This window comes from Callorhinus ursinus, unplaced genomic scaffold (genome assembly GCF_003265705.2).
Source record: "Callorhinus ursinus isolate GAN/ISIS: 27379988/994484 unplaced genomic scaffold, GSC_fseal_2.0 scaffold1, whole genome shotgun sequence".
In the NCBI taxonomy this organism is placed as follows: domain Eukaryota; kingdom Metazoa; phylum Chordata; class Mammalia; order Carnivora; family Otariidae; genus Callorhinus; species Callorhinus ursinus.
In genome coordinates this window covers 117165194-117187505 of record NW_027397063.1, presented here as the reverse complement: position 1 = coordinate 117187505, position 22312 = coordinate 117165194, and the positions used below count along the sequence as shown (strand labels likewise).

Sequence of the window (22312 nt, the reverse complement as noted above, 5' to 3'; positions counted from 1 at the left end):
GTGCCCTCACTTGGCCCCCTCACAAAGCACAAGTGAGGAGCCCACTAAGTGAGCCCACAAAGGGTGGCCGGCCAGAATCCCAGGGATTTACACAAACCCCTACCCAGCACTTGGGGCAACCAAGATCTGCAGAATCACTTCCAAGCAAAACACCATATTTATTGGGCATCCTCAGTTTAGTTTCCCAAAAGAGCTGCCTGCGAGTCAGACTTTCTCAAAGGAATAGAGCACCCCCTGCTGGGTAAATAGCATCGCCATTAAGCTGTCCACTACCAAGCACCAACATCTGAAAATACACCGTTAATGAATTAACCTCGTGTAATACCCAGAAACAACAGTATGAGTCATAGTGATACAGTTGTGAGTTATAGAAGTTACATATGGATTTGGTAATAAGTGGATTTTTTAAATGTTTCATGACTCCTGAGTTCCCAACAATTTTTTTTTAGATCTTTATCTCAATTATGGAAACGAGGTAAACATTTTGAAGTACTAAATGTTCCAGTAGGATATCCTACCATTTCAGAGAGGAGTGGTCACAGAAGATCCCATAGGGGAGGCTGCATGGTCCAGGCAGAGGACATGGGTTTGGAGATCAGCCAGCCTAGGTTGCAATGCATTTACTACTGGAGTGGTTTCAAGTTGGAACAAGTTGTTCGGTTTTGAGTTACCACCTCGTGATCACGAGGACAATAATATCCACGTTCAAAAGTGGATATGAGGGCTGGATCTTGTGCCTGAAGCACTCAGAAACGCTCAGTTAACTGTGGGTGTTGTTACTGTTACTCTATTATTAAGAAGTGGGTCTAATGGGCTTCAAAGGATGGGCAGCTCCTGGATGCAGGTCCTACCTTCCCAGGGGGCAGGGGCTGCATCTGGAGGCCTGCATCCGGCTCAGAGAATTTGCCCCTGGGTCACAAGGGCAGTGTTCACAGTGGGCACTCCAGTTCCTTTTGAACCCCACAACCATGATTAGGGTGCTGGCTTCATGAAATATACTTCTCACTGGGCCCATCTGGACAATTCTCCCTCTAAGAGATACCCCTGGTCCCTCTAATTCCACCTCTGTCTTGCTAGCTAAAGCCACCTTCATCTCTCTCTTGAACCAGTGCAAAAGCTCTTCTGCTGTTCCACCTCTGTTCTTAGCTGCTCAAACCCAGGGTAACTTCTATTTGATAAAATAAAATCTGACTGGGGCCGCTCCCCTAGCTCCCCCAGCTCCCCCAGCTTACCTGCCCACCTTGCTTGTAAGGCCAGTCTCACCTCTGGGCTTTTTTGCAATTCGCTCTCCCTGCCATCGATCCTCATCCCCTAAATTCTTCCTTCCCATCCTTTGGGTGTTGGCTCATACACTCAAGGAAGGTACGAGAAATAGCACACTTTATTTTTTTCAAAGCAAATTAATTTTTTTTGGCCTCTGCTGTGTTGCAGCAGAAATTAAATCTGTGGTCACTGGGGTGTTTCCTCCTTTTAGGGTCTCACAAGCATTTGGGATGTTCATGAGTGACCTCGAAAGTGGGCGAGGACCTCTATTCTTCAGCTTATCTGGGTCACGGCTGCTATACTCATGGCCAATTCTGAGGGGCTCTGGAAGGAGGTGGCTCCAATGTTTGGGGGTCTTTGCCTAGGCTGGAAAACACCCCAAAATCACGAGCCTCTGAAGCTCGTCTCACTGGGTACCACCAGCAACTGGGGCACAGCTTTCCACTACTCTTGAGAGGCTCCTCCTCTCCATCCCTCCCTGGCTTCCCAAGCAAGGGGTAAAGTTGTTTTTGAACTCATCCGTTCCATTAGGAACAAGAAGTTCGAAGGACCCAACCACTCGGAGTAGGAAAAATTCATAAACAAAATTAATATTTGAAGTTATGTGCTATAAAGGCTACTGTTACAAGGTCTCACCGTGATTATCCAATCTAAGTCAGGTCTCCCAGTCCCACTCTCTATACGCTTTGGTGTAGGGCCGCACTGTTGGGGCCCAGTCTGGTCTGTTGGTACACCCATCTCTGACTACTGGCTCTGTGCTGGCTGCCAAGAGTTCATGGTTGCACTGTCCTCCGGACAGCCTGGTCCCCTGGCAATGCCTAGGGTATGTCTTCCCAGGGGGACGGTGGGAGGGGCAGAACCAACGACTGTACATTGCACACTGAATACAAAGGCCTAGCCACTTGCCTCAAGGTGGGGAAATGTGGTGACATCACGTGAATTCCGGAGCACCTATGGAACCTGGCTGAGGCTTGACTTCAGCCTGATACTCTCTCTTTGCTCAGCTTCCTCCTCCGCTCTAGCCTGTTTCCCTCACAGGCTCCTCCGGAGAGCGCAACCTCACTAAATCCCTCACACAAGACACTCGGCCTCAGGCTTTGCTTCTAAGTACCCAACCTAAGTGACATCCCATTATTGCCCTTCCCCAGCACATGTCACGATGGAAAAGCATAAATGTGTACAACTATTGGCTTGATGCTCATTTCCCCCACTAAAAAGCAGAAGCCATACTTCTGTTCACTGCTGTATCCCCAACAGTAAGTGAAGTGCCTTTTACAGAGAAGAGTGATGCACGGTTTTGAACTGGACGCCGCATGAGCACAGCCTCTCAAACCTTGCTCCGCAGACTTTCCTCTTCGGGTGCTGCGCTACATTTGCTTGAAAAACTGCCCTACAACAGCTGCCTAGCATCTCTCGTGGCCATCAGCCCCAAGCCGGTCCTACATAGATTCCAAAGCCGCAGTGGACGGTGTGGCCCAGGTTTGGTCACCCAATTCCTGACACAGCGAGCTGTGGTTTCTGACACCACATCACAGGTCAAACTTGGCGTGGGGGGGGGGGCAGTTGTTAGATGAGGGTATAAACCAAGCAGATCCATCAACTGCTATTTTTCAGGCAATCATACTGTGAGTCAGTGGGAATTGAGAGAGCTCTCACATTTTACACCTACCTTTACCTGTACCTTACGTCCCCCTATGCCCCTGGAAAAGGCTGGGTTCGTACGAACATGCCCTTGATTCCTAGAGGTCAGCCTCTTAGCTGTCACATACGTCAAGGGAAGTTGTAGTAAAACCCTCATTTAATTAGAATGTGTAGGAACCGTGGCATCCCAGGCACTTTCATTTTTTGAAAAACTTCTCTTAGTATACATATTTTCTGACCATTCTAATTCTCTTTTCTATTGGGTTGTCTGTCTTTTGTTATTGAGGGGCTGGTGACTTGGGGTCTTTATTCTGAGATGAATGACTTGTAGGCAGGACACTGATGCACAGGGAGATTAGCCTGGATGTGTCTGGATTACAGGAGAGTTGCCACAACCCTGTTTCTGATGGAAACCCTGAAATCAGCTCATTTGTGATATACTTCTTCCTAAAAGCTAGGTAAACAAGAAGACCCCATAAAAAAGAAGAGGGGTGCCTGGGTTCAGTCGGTTGGGCATCTGCCTTTGGCCTGGGTCGTGATCCCAGGGTCCTGGGATGGAGCCGCGTCGGGCTCCCTGCTCGGCAGGGAGCGTACTTCTCCCTCTGCCCCCACCCCACCTGCCCCCCCCACTCATGCGCAGGTACTCAAATAAAATCCTAAACAAAAACAAAAAAAAGCAGAAGAGACGCTTCAATTATTCAGTGTTTCTAGTTTTTGAGTGAGGGATATAGAAACATAAGTCAGGGCCTCTTCCCACAGTTCACAACTTAGGTAAGAAAACGAGAGACACCACTTAACAGAGGCAAATAATTCCAGGAGACAAATGTCCATGGATGTGCTTTACAAAATGTGAGTTTTTTTTTTTTTTTTTAGATTTTTTGAGAGAGAGAGAGGGAGAGCGAGTGGGGGGAGGGGCAGAGGGCGAGAGCGAAATCTCAAAGCAGGCTCCCTGCTGAGCATGGAGCCCGACCTGGGGCTTGACCCCAGGACCCTGAGATCATAACCTGAGTTGAAATCAAGAGTGGACGCTGAACCGACTTGAGCCACCCAGGCCCCCCTCAAAATATGAGTTCTTATATAAATGTGTAACTGCACACGGGCTTCATGGTGTTTCTGTTGTATCTGAAAGGACTGTGAAGACACGAAATCTTGTTACTGGATAAAACTAGTGGTCCAGCCAGCCAAGGGTCTTTTCCAGTGGCACCTTATTAACTTGTAGAGAGCAGAAGTACCTGCCAGATAACCTTTAATCTGCCAATTTATTTTGAAATAAATTTTGAAAATGCCACAGGGGATCTTAGGAATCCCAGCCATCAGTGAGTGGGTTACCCAGACATCCATCCTACCCGCAGGTGCTATACACTGCGGCTCAGAGGGAGGCATGTGAGAAGTTAACGCTCTCCTTACACCTGGCTTCCCTGTCTTTGCCCATCCCCTCATGTCTTCAGTCACCTATGTCACGGGACACAGGTAAGTAGATGGGATGGGTTAAACTCTGACAGTAAAGCAAAGTCAGAGTGAAAGGCAAATGCTGTACCAGTCACATTCAAACACAAGCTAGTGAATGAAGAACTTTTGGTTCAAAGGGCCAAATACTCAGCATTCCTGAGAAATCTCAATCAATTCCTCATTCTGGTATTTCCACATTGCATTCTGCTGTCACAAAAACTAGGTGGGTGTACATTTTTGAGTGTAGATGTACCACTTCAAGATCTGAATGAGGAGATGAAAGAAAACATTTTGTATCTATGTATTTTTCAAAAATCTGTCCATGAAGAAGGAGCCAGGTATTAGTTTCCTATAGGGGGAACATTCTCATGGAGATACTGTAAGGCCAAGTCGGTCCACTTCATTTCTTGTTCTTTAACAGATTCTGTGGTGCCACCGTTGTCCTGTTCAGGTTCAGGAAGCTCATTCTGCAAAGGTACAATGGACATTCAGAATGCTGGTATACTCTGCATTAACAAACCCTTTAAAACTCAAGAGCACTTAGAATTCAGACCTGTGAGTTCTTAGAAACAGGCAGCATAAGTGAATCGTAAAGAAAGAACTGGGATAAAAAGATCGACCCTTTGTCTCCTCTCTGGCAATGAGAGGAAAAGGTAGCCATCACCTCGCAGGACGGCTATGGAACTAAATGAGGTAATTGAGATCAAGTGCTCACCACTGTGGGTGGCCATCTGATGCTCAAGGAATAGCTGCTATTATTCCTAGAGGCTCGGATCACCGAAAAGACCCAACACTGAGTCCTTTTTTGGGAGGCTGCTTTAATTGAATAGCACATTTGCTGGAATATTCCTTAAGCACAAGAAATGTATTAAAAAAAAAAACTATCCTGTACCCAGCATGCCTATATTCTTATGGAGGTGAGTGGAGAGCACTGAAAATGTACCATAGTAGATGAGACGTCCCCCTAGTGGAGCACAGCGACATAAACCCCGGTAAATGACCTGTCCCTCCCTGCCAGTAACTCTTAGAACAGTAAGCCGTGGCCTCGCTTAGTGTGGAATCTGACGTATAGTGTTTTCTTCAGCTTGAGATTTAATTTCCATAAAACATTGTGTGAGTTTAAGGTATACAACATGATGATCTGACATATATACTATGAGATGATTATCACAATAAGGCTAGTTACACATTCATCACCTCATTATAGTTAACTATGTTTTTATGTGTGTGGAAACTACCAAAAACTTTTGGTAGTTTCCTTATATTTTAAATTTAAATTTATTAGTACCAGGATTCTGCTTTGTCCCAGAGTTTACTGACACCAATATATTGCTTTTCAATTATTTGAATTTATACTTTTTTGGGGGGCAGCAAACTGTTACTCAATATTGAGATTTTCAATTTCCCACTGATTCCAATTTGCAGTATATGAATGTTTTTCTCCTTCAAAATTATGCTCAGTATATACAAAATGATTTACGGTATGTACAAATGTATCTGAACCGCACACGTTGTTTTTTAAACATAATACTGAGATTCAAACATATTTGTACAAATTGCAAAAACCTATCATTTACTGTAAAGCAATCATACATTCAAACTTAAAGAGAAAGTTTGGTTCCAATAATTATTTATAGCTCACAAAGCACAAAAAAGTCTTTGGTTAGTGAATTATTTGATTGACAGACAAGCAACTTAATTTCATCTTATCTGTGGTATATGTTCTTTTTTTTTTTTTTGAAATTTTATTTATTTTGAGAGAGAGAGAGAGAGAGTCTGTCTGTGTGTGTGTGCGCCCAAGCAGACTCTGAGCGCACTGAGCCTGGAGCCCAATGCCGGACTCAATCCCAGGACCCCAAGATCATAACCTGAGCTAAAACCAAGGGTTGGACACTCAACCAACTGAGACACCCAGGTGCCCCTCTGTGGTGTATGTTCTAAAATCGTATTTTTTCATTTGGTCACTACGGTCTCTTACACCGAATGCCAAGATGAAAAAATGTGTATGTGCTTGGAAACCAACACAAAGTATCATAAGGTATCATAAACACAACCGTCAATTATGGTTTACTACAAATTGGCCTCATTTGTTGGCAGTTACCCCCATGAAAAGGCAGAGTCGTTATTTCCCCAATTTCAGACTGGGACTGACTGAGTGACTTACTTTGGCTAGCAGAGAGCAGCCGCAGCGTCCATGGGCCCATTCTCGGCTAAGCTCCATGAAGCCTCAGAGTCCCTCTCCTGCTGCTCTTGGAACCCTGAGATGGCCATCTGCAGTCTAGGCTAGTCTGCTGGGTAATGAGGCTTTGACCTCGCCACCTCATCATCCCAGCTGACCTGCTTACCTACCAGACATGTGAAAAGTCTCCCCATCCCCCAGCCTCCAGCTGGCCTGCTGACTGCCTGCAGAACACCAGCGAGTCCGGCAGGGATCAACCGAGCTGGCAAAGACTGGAAGACCCTCTCAGCTGAGACACAAAATCATGAGATAAACAGCTGTTGTTTTAAGTCACTCTGGGGAGATTTGTAGGCAGCAACAAAAGCTAACCAGTGCACATTCTCTGAGAGTCATGAGACACAGGAAAAGACAGAATAACAAGACGGCCAGGCTACAGTCTGGATGTTAGCATGGAAACTTCCTTCTCCCTCAACCCCTTCCACAGCAGTGGTCCCCAGATCCTGCCATAAGCCTGTCCAGAATCCAGCAGTTCCCCTCCACTGGCGTGCCTTTGTTCAGGCCCGCCTCCCTGCCTACACTATTGTGATCACTTCCTCACTGGTCCTTCTGCCCTGTCACTCGCCCCTTTCTCTATGGCACACATTCCCTAACAATTCCCTTCGGAACTGACGTTCTAAAACTCAAATCTGAGTGTGGCAGATTTCTATTTTGAAGACCACACATTCCTGGTTATCCTCAGAATGAAGTCTAAGTATGGCATTGTACACTTCTCTCAAAATCTGGTCCAAGCCCATCTTTTCTGCCTACCTTAGATGACAAATATAGTCTCTGTCCACACTGAATGTCTCACCATCTCCCAAAGCCTTTCAAAACTCTGAGCCTGTGCACATCTGTCCCCTCTGCTGGGAGTGCCCTTGTCTACCCCCACTAAATTTCTGGCCCTCCCTTATGATCAGCTTAAATATTACATTCTGAAGCCTTTCCTGATGCTCAACAGGCATCAGCCACCTCCTATCCTATGTTGCTATTCACAACCCGGCTTGTAACATTTATTATTGTAATTACTTATTTCTATGTGTTGCCTCTTTAGATCCCCAGGGGCAGGAACTGTAGTTTATGCTCACATAGTCTTATGGCACACAGTAGGCTTCAAAGAAATGCCTGTCAAGTGAAAAAACAAACAAAAGTTTACAAGACAGGATCTGGAGCCTTCACACAGACCTAAGTGTGAAGTCCAACTTATCAGCCACCCGGCTTTACACAAGTTCCCCTCTCTGATCCTATTCCCTTCTGTAAAATGGAGATAACACCACTGCCCTTGCAAGGGTGTTTCAACGGTTAGAGAGAACATATGTCAAATTTCCACCTCAGTCCACAGCATAAAACTGGTATTGAGTAAGTGGCAGCTACAATTCTCACTGTGCACTCTCTTTTGACTATTTTTCTAAATTTGAAATAAGCTGTGACTTATTATCTGATACGTGTATTATTCACTGAGCATAATATCATCTCTTAGTCTTAAACGAAAATATGGGTGAGCGGAATTTTATTTCTCAGGAAGCAGCAGCAGTCTACTTGGAAGCTGCATTTTATTAACAGCTCTTCTCAGGGCACTTGGCAGGTTCTGAAGAAAAGCAGTCCCTGGAGTCTCTTCTCCTTGTTTTTTGTTAGGCCTCTATGACATAAATAGGATTTAAAAAGCATTTATTAATGCAAAACTTTTAGATCATTTATTACAGGAGGTTCAAAAAACTCCCTGCAGGAGAGTTCTCTAGTGGTCGGGAAAGAAAAGAGGGACCCCTTTGGTCTAAATGCAAGAGAAAAGCCAGGTGTCTTCCAAACATTTTCCAGGGAAACCAGGATAGGTGTGTGTTTCAAAAATATGTCTCTAAAAATAGCAAATGATCAACCATAGGTAGACAAGTAAGAAATATAGTGTAAATGCCATTGCTTCTCGTTCCTCTCCATCTTTTGTACATTGGACTCTCATCATCTGGTTTACTAGCTTTGGTGTGGCAGACAGAACATGGTTCAGAAGTCTTGAGTCCATTCCTGGCATGACCCCTAACTGAGCTCATCATATCAGCTCTCTGAACCACAGTTCTCTTCAAATAAAAAGTTAAATTATCCAGTGTCTTCTACAGTTAGAGAACTCCACAGCTTTGATTTCTTTGCCCTACTAGTTTGTCCATTGACATCCAACTTCTACTAGGGCTCACCAGATCATACCTTTAACCCACCATCCTTGGCACAAATTATAGTTTACCAGTGGTATTGCAACATCCTCATACGGCAGCTTGTCTTCTCGCCAAGCATCGTCAATCAAGTCCAAGATCCTTCCATCTCTCTGTACCTCACTGTCCATTTTCCTGCAGCTTTGATCTTGTCAGACCTGTAAGCCAAAGAGGTTATTTCTTAAGCATGAAGACTGAGGAGGTGATGTAATCTAGCATTAGGACTCCCCAGGCTTTTTAGCCTGCATGTATCTTTTGGTATAACATCACCCTGGGAAATGGGAAAGACTCATCTTCTCATCTGGGTCAGGTGACAATCTATTTCTAAGATCATAGTCTCTCCCTCCTGCCCATCCCCTCCCCCCCATCGATGTTTTATAGCACATATAGGACAGCAGATATAGCCTATTGACACACCAGTGTCACAGTGTGACAGAGGCCTTGTGTACAAGGCCACAGTGTATCTAGAATATAGCTTCTCTCTCCTAATTTGCATATTCACCTTTCCCTGCTCAGGATGCCTTTGATGAATCCCTGATTAATAACCAAGTCTCCTCTCTGTCCCCTTTAGCCTTTTGCTGCACTACTTTTTACAAAAGTCTCTACCTGACTTGGCTTTAGTATTAGCATTCTTAGGCACAGGAGCTAAATGAACGTACTAAGATACTGAACTGGGCTATGCAAAGTGACCAACTACAGAGCTGACAGAAATCCTCAGCTGAATTTGTAAATGAAACTGCCTTTCTTAAAATAGTGCCCAACCCGAGTTCTGAAAGGGGCACCTCCAGGTGAACAACAGTAGCAGGACTCCTTGCTGCTCATTTCTGCTTCCCTTTGGGGTTCCTTCCTCTGATTTTTAATGCCATACTCCCTTCAATGCCTGGACCAAGTGGTCAAGATGTTACTTAGCCCTTGGCCATGACTGACTCTCCATTTTTTCTCCTAAACAGCTGCAGCCAGCATGGAGGGTACCTCTGGATTTCCTGTTTCCTAGTTTGGGCTCTGCTGCTTCATCATGGGTTATCACTCTACTGTGTTCCCTGCCACAAAGCAGCCATGCCAATGGCCTGGAAGCCAATGGCACCAAAGGCACTCCCAGTCACTCCTAGTTTCTGAAGCTATGAACACTCATACAAGGAACAATCTTTAGGGGTGGACTCCAACTCCTTCATACAGACCCATGCTTGGACCCAGTAGTATGACTGCATCATAGCCCTAATGCCTGGGTAATAATTATACAGGTTGGGGTGGGATAAAAGTTTTTACCCCCATAGTAAAGAGCCAGGCAAAACTGAAGCAGAAGGTGCCCAGCTATTTTGGCCACCAGTGAAACAGCTGAAGCCTTGATGTTTCACTCAAAAATTAATTCAGTACTACCCAGTGGATAACTCAAAACAAGTATAAGGATGTTGTCTTTAGGAAACGTACACACAGCTCCAGTTATATTTTTGGAATCCCTCTCCTACAAGAACCCTTTTTCCTGCTGCCACTCCTTTGTCCCTGCTGCTCTGTCCCCTGGGATACCCTCATTTTACCAGTTGATCAGAACTAGGTAATTTTCCCAGTCACACACAGATTCCTCTGTTCTGTAGTTTCTTCAAATCACTCCAGCTTCTGTAAGCATTCTGCCCTTGAACCTTTCCTTCTTGTCTTTATGATCCACCTAAAAAGTTAGGCAGTCTCTGTAACAGATTGCTCAGGTATCCGTGTCTACAATTATTATGCGTAAATTTTGCAGACTCTTTCCCAAAGATGGGCTTTTGGAACACATCGTTCCCAAATTTGGCCTCAATCTTTTTTCATTGTCCCTCTTCCAAACACCACTAACCCTGCCATACTTTCCAGCCTTTGCCCTTAAAAGCCCCCTTTTCCGCCTCACTGACGCCTGTTTTCCTTCCAAACTCAACACTGGTGTCAGCTCATCTGGTCAACATCTTATTTCCAGAGTCAGGCGCTAAGGTGCCTTCACTCTTCTGGGGCTGGAAGCGTGGAAAGCATCAAGACAGGCAACGTCCAGGACACGGCCACTGTCCCAAGCACTTGCCACACTCGACAGAATGAAACACTACCACCTTCCTGAGCAAACTTTTCTTACACAGTAACAGTTTCGATGCCCAGAACGCTCTTTACAATTCCTTTGTTTCCAGCTAACCACCAGTCTAAAAAACTTGGTTCCCCGGTCGTCTTCCGCTGACAGTGTGCTCCTAGACCCAGGGGGAGCTCGGTACCTATCCTTCCTGGGGTCACTTAGTCTCCTGGGCGCAGCGAATGGTCCCAAATGGGAGCTTGTCACACAGCCCATTACATGGTTTTCCCAGACCCGCGGTGTGTGTGTTCCCCGGAGCAGCGGCACGTCTCATCCCATTCCTGTGCTTTGCAGTTCTGCAAACCTGTAGTTACGTGAACTAAATGGGACGGCCGCCTCCCTCGCTAAAATTGACCCTCGCAAGCCACCACCATCCTTACACAGGCGTGGGACCACCCCAGTCCCGGCTTCCGGCTGGATATACCAAATGTGGACGCGGGGGAGGTCCAGAACCGCCACGCAAGTGCCTTTCCACCCTCCACGGCGTGCGGAAAGTGACTGTGAAGAGGAAGTGAAGACATCGGCCTCCACTGAGGGGAGCTGGGAAAGGGAGACGCTGAGGAACCAACGCGTCCCCGTCCCTCCAAAACCAAGACTAGGGGCGCGGGAAAGCCTTACCCGCGCCGGACCCAGCGCCTGCACCCGCCTCCACAAGGCTCCCTCTCAGCATCACGTGACTGCGCGCCATTCTCACCGATCCCCGGATGTGGGTAAGCCCATTTGCTTGCGCGGAGGGGCGGTCTAGGAGGACGCCACTTCAATGAAAAGTGAGGGGGCAGTGGGCGGAACGAACGTGGCGACGACGGAGGCTGGACGTCGGGTCGGCGGAGACGCGCGTGCGCGCCCCCGCCGGAGGTAACGGCGGGAAGGCTCGGGGACGCGCTCGCGGCGGCCCAGTAACCGCATGGGCGCCCGGTGGACGGGCGAGGGGCGGGCGTGTCTTGGTCCGGAGGCAGCCCTGGCTGCGGTGGCGCCGCGGGCTGCGCGGCCGTATGGCCCGGGGCCGGCTTCCGCCGCAGCCCGCTGGCCACCATGCCCGCCCTCGCCGGCCCGGGTCAGCTGCGGCGCCCCGCCCGTCGGCCTTCCCGCGTACGCCCTGCGGAGCCGCGAAGGCGGATATGGCCTTGCCCGGCGCGCTGTCCGGGCCAGCCAGGTGGTCAGCCCCTCCCCAGAGGCCGGGCCGGCGGGGGGGCGGCGGGGGGTGCGAGCAGCTGCCGCCGAGTCCTCGTCTTTCGCGGCGGAGCCAGCTGCGGGCCGCTCTTCCTTTGCAGAGGAGGGACCCCCGGCACAGCCCTCCCGCCTAGGCTGCCATATCTGGTTAGCTTCCCAGCGTTGTTGTGACTTAGGCCATTGAAGGCACGTGATGCCAGTTCACTTATGGGGGGAATTTAGCAATTCTTAAAAAGTGAGTTAATGTTAGTACAAGAAGTACCGAAGTGTGGCAGAAGTCGTGAAGGACTGAAGAAGTTGGGAAACCCCGAGCTTACGGATTGCTCCATACAAATCAGGGGTGGGAGATAAATGATAGACTGAGGGTTTAAAAGGGACAGTTACTTAGGAGCACTTTAATCGTGAAGATATTTGAGGACAGTAAATCTAGGCCCAATGTTTTTCTTACGTTCCTTACAACATCAGAGTAAAAACGAATCTGCAGTCAGTGATTATTTAGAGTACCCTTATTAGCAGGAAGTAGTTTTCATTGAACCTTACATCCGCTTCCTTAAATTATTTCATTCCTTTAATAAAGCAGTATTGTAGGGTAGGTACACTGCTGTTACAGAGTTCCCCACATACTTGCATTCCATTTTATTTTATAGATGTGAAGACGAAGTCATAATAAGGATCATCAACTACATGTTACTTTCAAATACTTAATCATTGCTGTAGCTTAATGATACAATAAAGGATATGTATTTTCTTAGTTGAAATGCAGTGCGGCCTTTAGATTTGTACAACTTCTTGACCTTCGACTATATCACTCTCAGTGATCAGTATAGTAAAAATGAAATTAAAACAGGTTAGAGATTCCTAAACATTTAGACAGTCACACTGCCCTTAAAAATGTATGTAGATTCAGGTTTTAAAAATTATTTCTAATAAATGCGTATGTTAATTGTACTGTGCCATTTTACTCCCCGTTAGAAGGTAGAAGACCTTTGCTTTGTCCTTCCCTTTCTCATTTATGTGGTAGTGGTAGCCAGCTGTGACAGCATCAGTAATCCACTTATCTAATCTTCTGAGCCACCCAGGCGCCCCCAGAGTTACCTACTTAAAAAAAAAGTCACAACTTGATTTGAAATTCATCTGAAGCCAACATGAACAGCGGTTGCAGGGATTGAATTTGTTTGTTTGTTTTTTTTTTCCTCTCTGAAAGCTAAATTTGCTTTTTCGGTTTTACAAAGCTGCATTTCTGTCATCACACCTACGAAAATTTATAAAAATTACATGTCAGTATTCACTCTGGGTTCAGATTTCCCCAACTGTCCCTTAAATGACTTTTTACAGTTAGCTCGTTTAGATCAAAATCCCATAGAGATCCACATGTTGTATTTGGTTGATACATTGTTTAAATCTTTCTTAATAGAGCAGTTCCTTTGTGTCCCTTTTCCCCCTCAGTATTCTAGGTTTAGCTGATTGCATCCGCATGACATACTTTTAACATGTACATCTTTTCCCTTTAAACCTGTGGTTAGATCTAGAATTGCACTGTGCGCTATAGTAGCCACCAGCCAGCTCTGGCTATTTAAATTAATTAAAATGAAATAAAACTAAAAATTCAGTTCCCTAGTTTCATTAGCCACATTTCAATTGCTCAATAGTCACAGGTGCCTGGTGGCTACCCTCTAAATGGTGCAGACATAAAATATTTCAATAATTGCAGAAAGTTATGTTGAGTAGCGCTGATCTAGAAGATCGGATTTAACCTTAATTTTTTTTTTTTTGTGGGGGTCAATAAGATTTCCTAGGTAGTGTGTAGATAATCTATTGCATTAATTATCAGAGAGGTATGAAATGTCTTGAGTTGTCTCTCTTGTGTTAAGATTGAGCAGTGTAATGGGTTCAGGTATTGTTAGCCCAATCCATCCATCCTGAAATTCCCCATGAGCTTTTTCACTTAATGGTGAAATCTTTTTATGGATTTAGATCGCCCATATTCATTATTGCATTAGGGGTTGCAGAACGGTGATTTTCCAATCCTGTCATTCCTTCAGTATTTATTAGCTGGAAATCTTTTATGAAGAACTCTACCCTGCCAGCTATTTGACTGCCATCAGCTATTTTAAATATAGTTTGTACGGGAAAGGCAAGAAAAATGCTTAATTCTTTCCCTCTGTTTTCAGACTACAGTAATGAGGTGGTGGGGGGCCTAGCAACCTCCAAAGGTAACCATGAGGGTTTCTGCCTTTTTTTTTTTTTAATCATTGTGGACTTGAATATATTTAAACTTTTTCAACTTATTGCAGTCTTTTTTTTTTTTTTTTAAATACTCAAATTGCCCTTCCTTTGGTCAGTGGCATCCCCTTTAAGTTGGCTCCTGTCCATTTTGATATGACCAGTAGTCTGATAATCAATTTCCCTATTTTCTGGTAAAACATGTTCCTCCCTTATTTATCCATTAATAGCCACCAAAAAGCCCTGGTTCCTTTTGGTGGGAGATGGTATTTACAGACCACAGTCTGGGTACTAGAGGTGCTTATAGTGCCAGGTTGGTCAATGGTTTTAGGGTTTACAGTGGCCAGAGTTAGGAAATATATATATTTTTAAACAAATATACAGAATTCAAACTGATAGTTACATTTTAATTTAATTTTTTGTGTTTGTTTATATATTTGGGTCTTTTTGTCTTGCTGAAAATCTTGGAACCTAATGTCATTAACATAATTACTTTTTTTAATCCTATATTATATATATTAATTTCAAATTAATTATACCAATTTTATTATTAACAATATGATTCCTGAATAGTGTTTAGGATTTCTTTGCAGTTCTCTTTTTATCTTTAGTTATATCCTACTTGGGATATGTACAGTAGAATTATTGCATTTTAAAGGCATGTGAAACATTTTGTTATATGTTTAGTTTTCCGCCTTGATATCTAATTGATAGTTGATCTGTTTCATTTTGTTTCCAATTTTTTCATACTGCTTTTTATTCCCATTTGGATTTGTTTTATTATATGTAAAACAGTACCATAAAACTACAGATATCCAGACAAGTTTAGTGTTCATTCCTCTTTTCTCCACCATAGTTCCCTTTCTTTTTTTAAAAAATATTCATTTATTTTGAGAGAGAGAGAGTAAGAGAGGATGAGCAGAGGGGGGAGGGGCAGAAGGAGAAGGAGATTCCCCACTGAGCAGGGAGCCTGTTGTGGGACTCGATCCCAGGACCCTGGGATCATGACCTGAGCCGAAGGCAGATGCTTAACCGACTGAGCCACCTAGGCACCCCCTAGTTCCCTTCCTTATAGGTTATCATATTTACTAGCTTTGGGTTTATCCTTCCATAAAAACAAATGCATCATCTACTTGCTTCTCCCCCCTAGTAATATGTGCCTTGTAGATCCTCCTTAGAAGAAGTATGTTATCCATTTTTACAGTTTCATAATATTCCACTGGTGGATGAATATTCAACTAGTCCCTGTTGACAGGCCTTTGTGCTGCGTCCTACTGTTGCATATAGTGCTGCACTGTGTGTCCTTGTGCATATGTGATTTTGTATTTTTGCCAGTGTGACTTTGGGATAGCTTCCTAGAAGTGGCATTGTTGGATCAAAGGGTGAAGTCATATTTCTTAGTTGCTAGGGATTGCCAAAATCTCTATAGAAATTGTACCGTTTTCCGTTCCTGCCTACAGTGTATATGAGGGCCCATTTTCCCATAAATATATCTGTCATAAGAGTGTATTGTCAAAGTTTTGAGTTTTGCTTAATCTAAATATAGAAGAAAGGGTAACTTGGTGTATTTTAAATTTGTATTTCTCTTCTTGTAAGCAAGATGGAGCATCTTTTCATATGTTTTGTTGTGTGTGTTTTAATTTAATTAATTGAAAGTTTTTATTTTAATTCCAGTTAGTTAACATACCGTGTTTTATTAGTTTCAGGTGTACAATATAGTGATTCAGCAATTCCATACGTTACCCAGTATTCATCGAGACAAGTGCATCCCTTAATCCCCATCACCTATTTCACCCATCCCTCCACCCACCTCCCCTCTGGTAACCATCAGTTTGTTCTCTATAGTTAAGTGTCTGTTTCTTGGTTTGTGTCTCTCTCTCTGTCTCTTTTTTCCCTTTGCTCATTTGTTTCTTAAATATATGAGTAAAATCATATGGTATTTGTCTTTCTCTGACTTATTTTACTTAGCATTATACTCATTATACTCTCTAGCTCCATCCTTGTCATTGCAAATGGCAAGATTTCATTCTCTTTTTATGGCTGAGTAATATTCCCTCATATGTATGTATCCGTGGACATACATATGTATATATTAATCCATTATATCTATATCTATCTCTATATCCATCTCACCTCTTCTTTATCCATTCATCAATCGTTGGACACTTGAGCTGCTTCCGTATCTTGGCTATTGGAAATAATGCTGATCTTCTCATATGTTTAAGGTCATTTGCATTTCTTTTTCTGTGAACTACTTGTTCATATCTTCTGCCCATTTTTCTATAGATTCCTTTTTTCCCTTCTCAATTTTTAATTTTATTATTATTATTTTTTTAGGATTTATTTATTTATTTTAGAGAGAGAGCGAGCTGGGGGGAGGAGCAGAGGGCAAGGGAGAGAGAAACTCAAGCAGACTCTGGACTGAGCGCAGAGCCAGACACAGGCCATCATGATCCTCATGACCCATGAGATCATCATGACCTGAGCTGAAACCAAGAGCTGGGTGCTTAACCAACTGTGCCACTCAGGCACCCCTCCCCCCTCAATTTTTAGAAGCTTTTTATATATTTGGATAAATAACCTTCTCTGATAAAACTTTCAAATACTGTCGTCTTTAGACTTTGCTTATGGCATTTTTCCCATGTAAAAGTGTATTTTTATCTATTCTGGTTTCTCAGTCTTTCTCCTCATTCTTTTTGGATTTTGAGTCCTAGTTTGATCAATGTTTTAAAATTCCACTTTTGTTTTGGAAAATTTCTTTGATACTTTATCTGTGATTTTTTTTTTCCCCTTAAGTTTAAATAGGAACCTTTCTGGGCAATGGTAAATTATTGTTTATTGGAGCAGCCAGTTTATCAGCCATAGTAAATCTGACAGAGCCCTAGATCTTTGTAATCATAGTATGTATGTATATGTATACATATATGTATACATATGTATGTATATATGTAACATAGTAACATAGTATCATTATCCTCCTTTAAATGAGACTTGATGGGTAGGGATATCCCTTCTATTAGTACACATTAATTCATAATTCTATCCAGAGCTTTTATTTTCTTCCTGTGTCTCATTTTGTGAGTAATTTGATCATGGGATTATACTCAGAATATTTTTCCTGATCTGTAAAATAAAGAGGTTAAAGGGGAGACCTTCAGATCCTTCCTAGCTCTTAAATTCCAATATGCTAATGAATTTCAAAGCTTTGCCTATTATTAGATATCCTATCTGGACTCTTTTCCCCCTATGATTTAAAGTGTGTTTTCCCTGCTTCCCACCCTGTATTCCCTTTAAGCCTCCTATTCTAGATTTCACTGATTTAGAACAGCCTTCATTCCAAAGGAGAGTTATAATAAATAAAAGGAGAATTATAATTAATAACTTATATTTGTTGATGTCTTGGTTTAACTGCAGAAATGACAGTTGTAGAGCTACACAGTTTTTATGTAATCACATTACCATTTTATGTTAGTGGCAAGGAGTAGTAGATTATCGAACAGTGAGTAAATTTGCATTTCTTATTATGAACAAAGATTATCTAACTTTACATCATTATTACATGGCCCGGGTAAAAGAAGAAAGCAGAATGACATAGTACATAGAGTTAAATGAGGTTCCGTGTGGTTAGGAAGGAATTGGTGATGTAGCTATGAGAAACTCAGAAAAGTCCACAGAAAATCTGAGCCCTTGCTATTTACCTGATTCTAAGGAATGAGAACTGGTGGTGTTTGGCAGCTATTCAAACAGATGGTGAAGGTGTTGGTAAAGAAATACATTACACAACAGTAGGATTATTTTCTACAGAGAATGTTGCTGATCCCCCACCCCCATTTTTTAAAAACAGAGATCTCTTTGTTTTAGTCTTAGACCATTATTTTTAATTCTGAAATGGCAATTTCCCAAGATGTGGACTATTTTCACTGTCGTGTTACTGCCATCTGGTGTCCATGGTGGTGCGTTTGCATTTTTTCCTGTACCCAGACGTTTTGGTTTGGTTTCATTTATTGCCAAGAAGACACTTTTAAACCAAAAGAAAATAGGAAGGTATTTTAAGATCTGGAATCCTGTAAAATTTATAAAGATTGCACATTGGTTGGGACTTGGGAGTCACCGCTTAGGCTTGATCCTATGACTATAATGTGTAGTTATAGTCAACCTATTTAACCCTCCAAGCCTATTTAACCCTCCAAGCCTATTTAACCCTCCAAGCCTCAGTTTCCTCAAAGTAATAGTGTAGTCAACCTATTTAACCCTCCAAGCCTCAGTTTCCTCAAAGTAATAGTGTCTGTCTTTTATGAGTGTTGTGAAGAATGAATTAGACAAGTGTATAGGCGGCAGAACAGTTGCACACTCAGTGACTGTTACCTTCTGTCATAAACATCGCTAATTATTAATAATGTCATCTAGAAAATATATTAATATATTACTAAATGTGTTAGAAATTTATATTGCTAAGTATATTAATGTTTAAGAAGGAAATGACCTAAAGAATTATAATTTTACTGATGATAGTTTTGAATGACTGTAGTGGCACTGTCCTTAGGAATAGCACTTTCTTACAGATTTAATAAATATCCGTGTACAGTAGGCAAGAGCATGCTACTTGGAGTGGACATTTAATTGGCTACTAGAATGCAATGAAACCTTGGGGATTATAGTTCATCCTGCTCATTTTACAGATGCAAAAACTGAAGTCCAAGGACACAAAGCTACTTAGTTGCAGAGTAGGACTCTCTCCTGGGTTTTTATCCACATGGCACTGTGTGAACTGGGCCCTGCCTGGCAGGTCCCCAGAGTGGAATAAGACATGGAATCTAGACTGTGCTGTAATTGACCATATGATGGTTTGAAAGAAAGTGAATTAGAACATGAAAACCTCTTTCTTTAGGTTTTAATTTATTTAATGTTGGTGTAATGTGAAGGGTAAGCCAGCTGGAGAAAAAGCCTCTCTGCCATATTTGTGCATAAATAGTTAAATACTCCTGTTAGTAACTTCAGAAATGGATGCAAATAGCATGCAGTAGTTAGTTGTATTTTCCAGTCTTCCATTCTCCTCTGTGTCTCCAGGACACCCTGTCCTCACCTCTGTCACTACATTTATTATACTTGGGGGAACATTTTGGGTTAATTTTTTATTTCCCGTACTGGATTATTAATTCCTTGAAAAGGAGCATGTCTTTCATCACTGTGTATCTGGTGGTTAGTACGACACCGAATTCTCTGTTAAATGAAGGAGTTCCCTTCCAGAGCCTTGTAATTTTTACACGAGGCATTAGGACAAAAGGGTAGAACCTCCCACCACAGCTTTTCAGAATTACCTAAAGACTAAGTCAGGGCTGAGCCTTTGAAGGCTTAAGGAAGAAACAGTGTCTCAGGAGTGAGAAGTAGTTTGACATTGGTTAACATTTTGTAGAGGTGAGAAGCCACCAACAGGTACTTCTCACTGGCACTTCCGAATTGAAGGGTAATCTTTTACCTCTCCTCCTCACCTTCCTTTCTTTATGATGTGTCTTTCCCTTTCTATGGCATCTGTTCTGTCTCCTTCCCTTCTTTCTCTACCAGATGCTTCTCTGTGACCAGCTTGCACAAAAGGAGAGGGAAAAGGGAGGGGAATTGTGATAAGTTCAGCCAAAAACATCTAACATGTACCATACTGAGATGCTACACTAGCTCTCTTGAGCTGCGGAGGTGAATAAAATTAGATTTAGAATAGTAAGGAAAAAAGGTGTGCAAAAACCTCATTCCCAGGGTGGTGTAACTCCTGTGAAAGAACCTGTTAAAGACTAGCAGTGGGGAAGTAGAGGAGGGAGGGCCTATATAGTTGCCTTTGAGGGAAGGGAGAGTGTTCTAGGAAGCTTCACGGGCCTGTCATCTGAAGGGTGTGGGTAAGATCTCCCATGATGGACCAAAGAGTTCAAGCTCAGGGCATTTTATAATGTCTCTTAAAAAAAAAAAAAAAGAGATCTGCTTTTCCTCTGACATGTGTGACCCCTAATTACTTCCCCTCATTTTGTGAGAGGCTTTGTGTCAGTGTCCCTCTGCTTTTAGCCCTCTTGGTTCACAGGGGTACAACAATGAGGTATGATCTCTATCATGTGGGGAGAGTGTCAGCAGCAATTCAGATCATTAAAAGTTATTTTCTTTTAGCCTGAAGTGTATTTGGTTTGAATATTTCTTGAAGTGATGTTCCTTGACTGCTTCTACAGTCATCCTAAGAAGTGCTGCATTTTCTCATTGTTATTTGTTATTGTATGCTTTCACATTCTTAGGTTTGTAAGTTGGAATGTTAGAACTTATAATGTATTTTCTCCTGACTGATTTTTTTTTTTTTTTTTTGCTTTCCCAGTTGCCAAAACAAAGGGGAGTTGGTGATGGAGGCTTTGTTGGAAGGAATACAAAATCGGGGACATGAAGGGTAAGTTAGCTTTTGACCTTAAGCTTCTCACTGAGTTTAAAAAGCATATCCAAGTTATCCTTCTGACCATTTTATGCTTTGGGTATAGAAGCAAAAGTGCTAAGTGGAAGCTCAGCTGATTCATGTCATGTCTGTGGACAGCATCTCTCTTTGGGGTGTTTGCCTCATCTCAGCAATGGCTTGCTGCTTGCTTTCATTCCACTCTCAATTTTCTCTTCAAAAGCAAAAGTAGAAGTTCAGAAGTTTTGTACACTAAGAACAAATGCTTTTATAAAAAAGTATTTAAGCCTTCCTAGCTACAGCTTTCTGTGGCCATTTCTGGAAACCTATTTGAATCCAGTACATCTATATTTACTTCTTTTTCTGCCTCTGAGATATCTGGCATCTCCTGTAACTGTGATGGACCTCTGTCAGTTTACAATAAGGTCCGTTGCAGTAAGTTTCTAATAATAAGGTGGGAAGAAATAGTTGAAATAAATCTGGCTCTTGAAACAGCTCTTAAAATTGTATTGTCATTTTCCCAATACCCTACTCACTTCAAAGGCTTTTTATTTTGGTTAGCTAAAAATGTGAGAAGCTTGCCTGGATTTTTCCTAAGAGCATTCCTAAAACATTACAAAAGAGCTAGTTGTTGGTTGTGGAAGCCTCGCTCACAAGCTGGACTTAAACATCGGTCTTGTGTTTGACCAAATGACTTAGGATTCAGGCTTGGCTATTAGAGGAAGGCCAAGTATGCAGTGGCATAAGTAATCACCTTAATATGAATGTTAAAGGGAAAAGTGCAGAAATCCTTTTCTTTGTCTCTTAATAATTTCTTTACTGACATCGTTCCACCTCAGCTGTGTTTACATCTGCTATATATATATATTTTTTTCACATCTGCTATATTTTTACATGTGAAAGAGAAAAAGTCATGGGCATATGTTCTTATTTACAGGGGATTTTTGACATCCTGTGAAGCAGAACTACAAGAGCTCATGAAACAGATTGACATAATGGTAGCTCATAAAAAATCTGAATGGGAAGGGCAGACACATGCTCTCGAAACTTGCCTGGACATCCGTGAACGAGAACTTAAGGCCCTTAGGGGTCAGTTGGATATGAAACACAAAGAGGTAAAGCTGTTGATTCACTCCTCTTTTTGATATTTTGACCTTGGCTTTTATATTAAATGTTTCTTTTTTAAAAAATTCTTTATTTAAATTCAATTTAGTTAACATGTACTGTATTACTAGTTTCAGGGGTAGAATTTAGTGATTCATCAGTTGCATATAACATCCAGTGCTCATTACATCACGTTCCTGCTTTAAAGCCCACCATCCAATTACCCTATCAGCCACTCCCCCTCCCCTCCAGCAACCCTCAGTTTGTTTCCTGGAGTTAAGAGTCTCTCATGGTTTGCCTCCCTCTCAATTTTCATCTTATTTTTTTTCTTCCCTTCCCCTATTTTTATCTGTTTTGTTTCTTAAATTCCGCATGAGTGAAATCATATGGTATTTGTTTTTCTCCGACTGACTTATTTTGCTTAGCATAATACCCTCTAGTTCCAGCCACATTGTTGTAAATGGCAAGATTTCATTCTTTTTGATGGCTGAGTAATATTCCACTGTGTGTGTGTGTGTGTGTGTGTGTGTGTGTGTGTGTGTGTGTGT

General features: G+C 42.7%; 2 protein-coding genes across 9 annotated transcripts in view; one reads left to right on the top strand and one right to left on the bottom strand.

Annotated features, from left to right (window-relative positions):
• Positions 1–3588: 3588 nt before the first annotated feature.
• Positions 3589–11603, bottom strand: ANAPC13 (anaphase promoting complex subunit 13). 2 transcript variants are annotated; one of them, XM_025881988.2, is made up of 3 exons: positions 11471–11603; positions 8799–8924; positions 3589–4820 (listed from the first exon to the last, which is right to left on the bottom strand). In XM_025881988.2, exons 2-3 carry the CDS (start codon positions 8895–8897, stop codon positions 4695–4697), a joined length of 225 nt encoding a protein of 74 aa, XP_025737773.1. In that variant the 5' UTR covers positions 8898–8924; positions 11471–11603; the 3' UTR covers positions 3589–4694. The 2 variants fall into 2 exon arrangements, with proteins under 2 accessions (XP_025737773.1, XP_025737782.1); XM_025881997.2 differs by lacking the exon at positions 11471–11603 and adding an exon at positions 9269–9398.
• CEP63 (centrosomal protein 63) overlaps positions 11432–22312 on the top strand; it is a 65007-nt gene continuing 54126 nt past the window's right edge. For 2 of the 7 annotated variants that reach the window (XM_025881958.2, XM_073899798.1), the window contains exons 1-3: positions 11727–12005; positions 20592–20660; positions 21598–21775. In XM_025881958.2, the coding sequence (XP_025737743.1) occupies positions 11845–12005; positions 20592–20660; positions 21598–21775 (408 nt within the window). In that variant the 5' untranslated portion in view covers positions 11727–11844. The other 5 variants (XM_025881952.2, XM_073899778.1, XM_025881945.2 and 2 more) reach the window with 5 other exon arrangements.

Coding starts and splice junctions, on each gene's coding strand:
- ANAPC13 (XM_025881988.2), bottom strand. CDS start 8,897: ATGGACAGTGAGGTACAGAGAGATGGAAGGATCTTGGACTTGATTGAC. Junction 4,821..8,798: donor AGGATGTTGCAATACCACTG/GTAAACTATAAT, acceptor GTACCTTTGCAG/AATGAGCTTCCTGAACCTGA.